Source organism: Bactrocera latifrons, unplaced genomic scaffold (assembly GCF_001853355.1).
Source record: "Bactrocera latifrons isolate USDA-ARS-PBARC rearing strain unplaced genomic scaffold, ASM185335v1 scaffold_602, whole genome shotgun sequence".
In the NCBI taxonomy this organism is placed as follows: domain Eukaryota; kingdom Metazoa; phylum Arthropoda; class Insecta; order Diptera; family Tephritidae; genus Bactrocera; species Bactrocera latifrons.
This window is the reverse complement of record NW_017537271.1, coordinates 72,459-82,613: the sequence shown is the minus strand read 5'-3', so window position 1 is coordinate 82,613 and position 10,155 is coordinate 72,459. Positions and strand designations below refer to the sequence as shown.

The following is a 10,155-nucleotide window of genomic DNA, read 5'->3' as shown; positions in this document are numbered from 1 at the left end:
TTTGATAGTAATACTTTTTAAAATACTTTAGAAAGACAGACCCCTGTGTCTTTCCCAGGTTTATCCGTCACGATAATCTGCAACTTTTTCCATGAAATTGGATAGTATYAGAAACTAAGAATTGCATTAAAGAATAAAGTAAAGTCTCTTAAACTTTCATCACTGTCTCTCCTGTATTTATTTTGCAATTAATATTGATGTGGCTGCTGATATTTTTTCTATACTTCAACCAGTTACTTTTATGTGATGTAAGAGAAACTTTTGGCTCAAATATCATAGGCTGTTCGTATAACTTTATTAGAATAGGAGAATGATCAGATCAGCTGTCATAAGCAATCTATCTATATTTTTGACTACAGCGAAATCTATGAAGTCTGGTATTTTTTTCTATCACTGGGCCAGTATGTCGGCTTACCAGGAGATATTATATCCAGCTTATTATGTTTATTCGTAATAGTGTAGTACAGCTGTCGTCCTTTCKGATTAATAAGACGTGAGCCTCAGTAYGTGTGTTTTGCGTTGTAATCTMCACCTGCTAGATATCTTTGACCTAGTGTTCYCAMAAAGTCTGTAAATTCGCTATCTTTAATTTCAAAACGATGTGGGCAGTATATAGCCGTAAGGTWTAAKTCACAACCCCAGTTTTTTAGTGATATTGTTGTAGCTTGTAACTGTGCTGTACCATGAGATTCTAGATCATAGTGGTTTAAAAGATTTCTAATCAACACTGCCGTGCCACCATTCGCTTTTATGTGATGTGTGCGGTATAATATTGAAAWTACTTTTATTTGTTAGATGAGTTTCTGATAATCATTACATCTATATTTTTTCAGACAGAAATCTAATAATCTCTAATTTATGTTGGTTAACACCACAAGCATTCCATATACAGATATTTAGTATAAAATATAAATAAATATCACTAAATTCTTACAAATTATGCTATGGAACGCAAACGGCCAAACACCAAAATGACATAGAAGCAGAGAGTTGTTGAAAGTTCTTGAACTGACTTGGTGCAGTATAATGTCTACTGGGACACTAACGCACTGGCCAAGAAATCCACTTACACACCAAACCTTATTGTTTTTTGTTTTTTCATTAACACATATATCTCTATTTTTGCATATAAAACGGTTTGGGTATGACCATTCACTAATATACAATTATTAACTCTTTACGTCACGGTTTTTATTTGGCAAGGCTAGAAACACAAATTCTAGCATACTCTTGTTAGGAGGGTCAAATTAAAAGATAGCTGCAACTGTACGTCAGGGGGGGTTATTATGGTAACCACTGTGAAATAAATTCAAATTTTTCGTTTTTTTTCTTTATTTAAAACAATAAAATACATAGTATATTACAAACAACGATGGTGTTTATTAAAACATTGTTTTCCTTCCCTGTAGCAAAGAGGTAGTTGGCATATTATGCAGCTCCATACTGTGCGTACTGGTTTGTTTTTCGTGCTACATGCACTGCATCGCCTTTTATCTCATGGGTTGATGGTTACCTTCAGCAAGTCGTATTGATTCAGGTACCYYGTGTTTGTGCTTTTTGATAGAAGCACATTTAGGTGAAGATTTGCCAGAGATTTGCGAAAACCTTCTCTTATTGCTGACATATGCCGGTGCAAGCATATCTTGATAAACTTGTCCTAAAAGTCCTTGAGGCACAGTTCATCTAATCCTGATGTTTCGTCTCTTTGGCACTCTTTATAAATTAGGAATGCATTTACCACTGTGCAATCTAAAAAATGAAAGAATATGCGGTGCCACCACTTTTTAGATTTTCGATCAATYGCGTATCTACCCTTCAMTTGATCGAATTTATCTACGAAGTTCATGTTTTCGTTRTAATCTTTCAATGCTAGAGGGCAAGGTACTTCCACTTTCTCCCCAGTTTTTTCTGTTCTTCGGACACAAACTTCATTTCTAGGATCGTGGAAATTACTTAAAATGAAAACAGAACGGTTATCTTTCCATTTCAGAAATGCAACCATTTGATTATCACTGACTCGATAATCGAACTCGCCACGCTTTAGTTTCTTATCTGGCTTCAAATTTGGAAGATGTTTACGCGATTCATTTACATTGCCTCCTAAATTAGTTTCCACCTTATTTCCGATTTTTCCTGCATATATATTGAAATCCAGACAAGGTCCTGATGAAGCACACTTTGTCCATACCTTGTACCACATTTTGATAGGCTTTTTCGGCAAATATTGCTTCAGACTGCTTCTACCTTTGAATTTGATCATTGACTCGTCGATAGCAATCTTTTCAGAGTGGTTGTAGTTTTTTTTTGTAAGATTCTCGGAGCATTTCTATAAAAGAGCGCACCTTATATAATTTGTCAGAATTCGGATCGTTCCGTGAAGGCAAAATATTGTTGTCATTTAAATGTAAGTGTCCAAGAATCCATGCAAAACGGTTGAATGGCATGAAATGTGATATATATTCGTCATGCAAATCAGGTGAGGATGACCAGTAGTCTCTATAACTTGGACTTTTCTTTATGCCCATTATTAAATTCAGAGCAATAAAAATGTACAACTCTTTTACAATGACTGGATTGTAAGAAACTCCCTTTTGTTGAGCATATGTTATCCGTCCAAAGTAAATTCAAAATTTTTAGAGGAGTCACACTATGGCTCACTACTAAATCATATATTTCGTCCGGCAAATGAGATGAAGGCTCAAAGTTATCAGGATCCAAAATTGTATACGCTCTCTTCCATTTGGGAGGTTGCAATGAATGAAATGGTAGCGGAGCAACTTGGTTAGCCGGTTTATTACTTCCAAGTAGCTGAGCTAATGGAATTTCATCGCCAGAATAAAACTCGTCATCTGACCGAAGAAGATTCTGGTCTAATAAAGGAGACTCCTCTTCCCATTGATCATCCTCATCAGACAGATCAACACCTGCACAGCTATATTGTTCTCGGTAATTTTACCTAAAAAGAGTAAATTTATTCTACCTTGCACTTCACCGTGAACTTCCTCATAATTTAGTCACTTACTGCACGGTGGTTACCGCTGCTAACCACTTTGAATAAGTCTAATTTCCTTAAAAGTTTTAAAAGATTTTACTTTTTTTTTTGTTTTATAATAACAAAGTATGCAATTTGCACAAAATTAAACCACAATATTTCTTTTGTGCTCACAAGGGAAGATAAAATTAGCACACACAACCACGACTGAGAAGTTCACGAATTTTACTAAACTTTCATAACTGTAATCGACGGTTGCTCTGTTTATTTTCAAATATTTTTTTCATAAGGATCGCATAGCTTGCTTATTAACAGCCGACGTTACCTATGATTTAAGTAAGATGGCGCTGTGTTGAGTAAAACCTCAAAATATAGGTGGTTACCTGTGGTGGCCACCGTAACGAAAAGAGTTCAAGGAACAATCACATACGCTAACAAATAACACTGACCGGGAATACTTTTAGCAAATGTTATCCAATGTTTATAATCACGTAAAAATATGTTCTAATTTCGATCCAGATAAAGAAATCATGAAATCAAATAATGTGTAAAAAACATAAGACCAATATGATAAAGGCATTCAAAAAAATAACTCAACTATTATCTGAAAAGTCTATCTTACGAGCTTAAGCATGTTTATTTACTTTGGAAGTGTACAAAAAGCTATTCTCGATCCGTAATTCAGCATCATCTAATTAGAAAAGCATATCAGACATAGGCCAAGAGCAATATAGAGAGAGCACATGTTTTTTCGGAATACCTTGAAGGTGTTTTTAAAACATATGATACATCTAATGCTGCGGAAATTAAACTTCATACTTACGACAATCCCTACAATTCCGAAATCCCTATAGTAAGTAACGATGAGGTGTATGGGTGTGACCTTATTACCAGCGAAATATAACACCTTCCTCACTGATATAACGAAAGTTACTATTAATCTACAATCTATCTAAGTTTGGAATGGCGGGCTCCTAATCCTTTCCGAACCTTTTTTTTTCCGAATTAAACGTGAAGATTTGTGCTCTGTTCCTCAGGGGATCGTGCTAGGACTCATCCTTTAACTACTCTTTACGTGCGATCTACCAAACGATGACATTTGTATTACAGCAAGATTTGTAGATGATACTGCGGTTTTGTCAGTCGGCAAAACACAAAGTGCTTCAAATGCAAAGTATCACTTGTTCTTGCGAACATTGAAACAAAATATTTGAATATTTTGATTGATTCATTGATCTCTCCAACGGAGTAAAGATTATCTTTTTCCTCTGCTTCCCCCCGAGGGTACTGTGTCTAATACTTTTAGAGCTGGAGCGTTTCCCATTCGGACGACTTGACCTAGCCGGTGTAGCTGCTGTCTCTTAATTCGCTGAACTAAGTCAATGTTGTCATACAGCTCATCCTTCCATCGAATGCGATATTCGCCGTTGCCAAAGCGCATAGAACCATAGATCTTCCGCAGAACTCGATTCATCAGATGTTGTCATCGTCTATACCTCTACACCATATAGCAGAACAGAAATAATGAGTGACTTATAGTGTTTTGTCTTTGTTCGTCGAGAGAGGACTTTACTTCTCAATTGCTACTCAGTCCGAAGTAGCACCTGTTGACAAGAGTTATTTTGTGTTGAATTTGGAGGCTGACATTGTTGATGTCAATACTGATTCCAAGATGGACGAAATTTTCTACGATTTCGAGGTTATGACTATCATCATTGACGTGAACGCTTAGTCGCGAGCACGACGAGTGCTTGTTTGATGACAAAAGATATTCTTTCCCTTGTTCACTCCATTCCGGTGAAAGCAGAATTAACTGGATAATGATATCAATATCATCAGTATACGCTAGCAGCTGTACACTCTTATGGAAGATTGAGTTCTGCAGCTTAAATTATTTTCTCCAGCAGCAAATTGAAGAAGTCCCGTGGTAGGGAGACGCCTTGTCTGAAACATCGTTTGGTATCGAACTGATCGTAAAGGTTCTTCTCGATTATGACGGAACTTTTTGGTATTGCTCAATATGAGTCTACACAGTCATATTAGTTTTGCGGGGATACCAAATTCTGTCGTAGAAATCCAGAGATTCAAAAACAACATTTTAATATGCATGGTATGTTCGCATTAACGATCTTGAACGGATCTCGGAATTGTATCAGTTGCCGCATCAATCAACAAATATGCAAAGTACCATATGGAAAGACTTTCCACGTGAGCACTGAAGCTAGGGCCCTTGTCGCTCAAAGTAAATAATCACTTTATACAGTAGTCAGATTCTCTGAAATTTGTACGTAGAACACCATTAATTATTTTGTATTAGTCGAATTCAACAGTAATTATTAGCGCACGAAGCATTTCCAAGAAAATGGTTTCCTGTTGGAAGAGGAATAATATCGGGCGCTTTTGTATAAGGTAATTTTTATTTTACTCATTAAACGCAATAAATTAAAAACTATAATTATAATTAATTAATATAATTTAGTTTACTTATGCTTACTAAAAAACATAAAAAGAAAAAAAAGGAAATCAGGAACGAACGAAAAAGCCCGACAAAAAATTAAGAAAGTGTAATGCTAAGGTTTGCGTGGCTACGAGTGTACTATTTGATGTCTGAAATTAAAGCTCATGRTCTTGGCGACATTTGGTTTCAATAAGACGGCACCACTTCCCACACATCGCAACAATCAAAATTTATTGGGAGAACACTTCGGTGAGCAGAAAATTTTACATTTTGGGCCGGTCGATTAACCACCATGTGATCGTGTGATATCGTACCGTTAGACTTTTTGTAAAGTCTAAAGTCTATGCGGACAATCTCCCTTCGATTCAGACTTTGGAGAAAAATATCACGCATGTCGTTCGCCAGTTACCAAATCTTCGAACGAGTTAACAAGAAATGGACTCAACGGATGGACCATCTGAGACGTAGCCGCTGCCAACATTTGATAGAGATAATAAACATTTTTCATTAAATTTAAAATTTCTGTGTTTTTTCTTTAAAAAAGTAGCGCATATCGAAATGGATCACCCTTAATTATTATAAGTAATAACGCTTAAAAATAACATTTTTATATCTTAAATTAAATAAATGCTTAATAAGTGGAATTTGTACGAGTATTACATGTATTTATATTAAGATTTATACATATTTTTTTAATTTACAGTTCGCGTAATATATTGGATGACTTCCGGGAAGCTTATTATTGGCTTTCCCAAAATACTGATGATAATGCCCGTATTATGTCATGGTGGGACTATGGTTATCAAATTGCTGGAATGGCAAACAGAACTACATTGGTTGACAATAACACTTGGAATAATAGTCATATAGCATTAGTTGGAAAAGCTATGTCGTCTACCGAGGAAAAATCATATGAAATTATGACTTCTTTAGATGTGGATTATGTTCTCGTTATATTCGGTGGAGTTATTGGTTATTCTGGTGATGATATTAATAAGTTTTTGTGGATGGTTCGAATCGCTGAGGGTGAGCATCCCAAAGACATTAAAGAAAGTGATTACTTTACGGAGAGGGGAGAGTTTCGCATAGATTCCGAAGGTGCTCCTGCTCTTCTTAACTGTCTCATGTATAAACTAAGTTACTATCGATTCGGAGAATTGAAGCTTGATTACAGGTAAGTCTTGCTTATATGACTATATATAATTAGTTATTTACCAGTGTTTCATAGAAAATTATATTCCCTTTATTAAATATGTTCCTATCACACGATCGTAAAAACATATACATATCTAAATTTTTAAGAACAGCAATGACGCTGCAATGTTTTGTTCTCATCGAGTAAAGTTGATGAAAACGGCAGATGCAAATGCATGCATGATATTTTGCTTTTTAAACAATGTTGTTCCAAAAGAATATTGCAGGAGAGCCAATAAAGGCAATGAAAATCATGAAGATGATAATGGGGGCAATAAATCTAACATAATATTAGCTTTGTTTTCATATTTAAGTTAGATATATGCTATTTGAAAGAAAAAAACTTAGAACCATTTTACATATTTTTTTTTAATTGACCTTACCTTATTACAAATGCATCATTTCACTACGTATAAAATATTGAAATTACGTTGGATGTTTGTGTTATTATTCAAATCTCATTCAACATGATAATTCGGGTGGTGGAGCACGGTGCTCGTTCGTTCCGTGGTTGTGGTTGGCCGTGGGGAAACGGTCGGCGCAAGTTATTCCACAAATATTAAATAGAAAACCAAAAAGTTTCATATAATATGTATATTTACAAAATAACAAATTGGACAAACACTTACCACGTCTGGATCGGTGAGCGGTCGCAAAAGAAGAGAGCGCGCGCAACTTCTTTTAGTTAGAGTTTAGTTGCGCGCGAATTAAACTTCGAAAAGGAAGAAAGAAAAGATTGTTCTGCCGATACAGACGTGGCAAAGAAAATTGGGCGGGGGCGGCGTCAACATTCTCCCCGCCTTGCAGTATTACTGCAAATGCAGTTTGCAATAAATTACTTAAAACTAACTTAACTAACTGGCTCCTGCGCTTCCTCTTCCACATCTTCTTTGCAGATGGGGTGGCCGACGAGACGAATCGAGTCTGGCTCGGTCCGGGAAATGCCGCTGAGAGGAATCAAATCTCAGTCGGTCATTGCCATGCCGCCAATTTGCATAGAAGTCACCAGGTCGGCGAGACGACTCGAGTCTAACTCGATCCTGGGTAGGTAGTGAATGTGAGAGGCGTTGGCARCCAGTGCACTTTATTGTGCCGATACTATACGACACCGGATACTCTATATCCCAGTGTCGTATTTTGGGYGATGAGTTGGCCCATTGCCGCTGGTTATAACCCGGGCAACATGAGCCGGGAGTAAACGTCCGTAGTGTTGCTTGCCTATCCTTGATGATACGGCATTCACTTGCTTGACGACGAACGTCTCGTCCACGCCTTCRCTTCGGATGGGGTGGCCGATGAGACGAATCGAGTCTGATTCGGTCCGGACAATGTCGCTGAGACGAATCGAGTCTCAGTCGATCRTTGCCATGCCGCCAATCCGAAAGGAAGTTACCAGCACGCCGAAGTCGGCGAGACGACTCGAGTCTGGCTCGATCTTGGGCGTGTGGTATGCAGGAGAGGCATCGTTGGTCAGAGCTTTGCATGTTACTGTCAAGCACTGAGGTGGGCTGATTGTTGACAATGCTGTTAGTCGAACTGCTGCTGTTGTTGCTGTCGTTAGCCACTACGGCCAATGTGGAATGATGTGACGGTGTTGATGTCGGTGTTATTGGCTGTTGTGGTGGCTGCTGCAGCTGGTGTTGCTGGGTTTGCAGTGATTGATGCTGAAGTTGCTGTTGTTGCGCTGTCACCGTTGGGCTGGACGCCATGGGTGACGAAAAGTGCGCTGGAGACATAGACGGCTGCGTTATCGGCAGCTGTGCTTCACGCTGCGTTGACTGCTGGTGTTGTTGTTGTTGATGCTGTRGCTGCTGTTGCTGGATTTGCAGCGATTGATGCTGAAGTTGCTGTTGTGGTATTGATTGGAGACTAGCTAGTGCATCTGGTGTCGCCGTTAACATTGCAGCAAACGGATCGCTTAGCAACTGGTGCTGGTGCTGCTGTTGATATGGTTGATGCATTTGTTGTTGGGGCGTTGTTGGATGATGTGGTGGTAATTGTGGCTGATGTCTTTTCGACTGCTGTTGCCGCATAGTCTGTTGATGGGGCGATTGTTGTTTCTGTTGTGTAAATATAAAATTAGTATAATTTTGTCTACAAAAATTGGTTTGTGTTTGTTGTTTCGTTATTGTTGAATTTTGTGGCTCACCTTTGCCATTTATTTTCCCTTCTTCGGAAGGAACGGAACCTGTTAAGATCCAACCGAACACTGTACGTTGTGCAACAAGTGATCCGAAGATTTTCTATTTTACCCCATTTAGAATGATGTTCGGGTAAAGATCCGCTCCAATCAACAAGTCAACCCATTGACTCGTATAGAAATTATTATCCGCTAAGGGGATATTGGATAACCTTTTTAAAATTGAAGGGTTAATTGACGTGGATGGAAGCAGTCCAGTCAATTTTGGCAGTACCAACGCTTCCGCTTCTAATCTTGAACTTTTGTTACGGGGCGAGCCAATTGTGATCGAGCATACCGATTGAACTCGTCCTGATACGATATTATTCAATCCTGAAACTCGAGTGCTGACCTTTCTGCTTGGCAGTTTTAATCGTTTCTGCAGACTGTTGCTTACGAAAGTTCCTTCAGATCCCGAATCTATCAGGGCTCTGACAGTGAAGGTGCTCTCGTTGTGACATATGGTCACCATGGCATGCTTCGACTGGTAGGCACATTTGAAATATTGGCCTTAATAGTGTCTATGCTGTCGGATATCTGACCTATTTCCTCGCTCTGATCCCGATGAATCATAGAGTGATGTCTCTGTTTAAATTTATTACAATTAAACATACTTTTACAATTTTTGACTTCATGTGAGTCTGATAAACATTTTAGGCAGACATGAAGTTTCCTGACAGCATTTAACCGTGCGTTAGGCTGCATCTCAATGAACCTTTGACAAGTTTTCAGAATATGTGATGTATGAGATGAGCACAGTTTACATTTTATATTGTTTGTCTTGGTGTGATGGGAATTCATGTGATTGGATCCAATCCTTGACTGCTAGGTTGGTATCCGATCTTAACCATTAGCCAACTCAATATTAGGTTGAGTACTCAACTCGCCTTTGAGGTTTGATACTCTCTCAAGCGTTTTAACCCGTTTGGTTAGAAATTTGTCTAACTCAACCCATTTTGGCATCTCTGAATCCGAATCCAGAGATTGTTCCCAAAGCGACAGTGTATAGTCCGGTAGTCGGATAGAACACAAATACGTGAATATGGCATCCTAGCTATCTACATTGATGCCATGTATTTGTAAAGCTGATATGCAGCTATTTATCTCCCGCTGTAAATGTCTGAGTTCGGTCTCAGATTCTGTAGAAATACGCGGAAGCTTGATCAATAAATTTAGTTGTGTGTTGATAAGCACTCGCTTGTTTTCATACCTACACAACAAATTATTCCAAGCCAATGCGAATCCGTCATTCGTCAGTGGCGCTTTCGAAACAGTAGCTTTTGCTTCACCTCGCGTTTTTTGATTCAAATGGAATAACTTTTCTACCGGAGA

At 38.2% G+C, this 10,155-nt stretch overlaps 1 protein-coding gene across 1 annotated transcript in view; it reads right to left on the bottom strand.

Annotated features, from left to right (window-relative positions):
• LOC108975069 (G-box-binding factor-like) overlaps positions 1 to 8,942 on the bottom strand; it is a 14,343-nt gene extending 5,401 nt beyond the window's left edge. Inside the window, exons 1-2 of the mRNA XM_018943337.1 lie at positions 8,794 to 8,942; positions 8,064 to 8,704 (exon numbers count right to left, since the gene is read on the bottom strand). Coding sequence (XP_018798882.1) covers positions 8,064 to 8,704; positions 8,794 to 8,802 — 650 coding nt within the window. The 5' untranslated portion in view covers positions 8,803 to 8,942. The remainder of the gene's footprint in view (positions 1 to 8,063; positions 8,705 to 8,793) is intronic.
• Between the last annotated feature and the right edge of the window lie 1,213 nt (positions 8,943 to 10,155).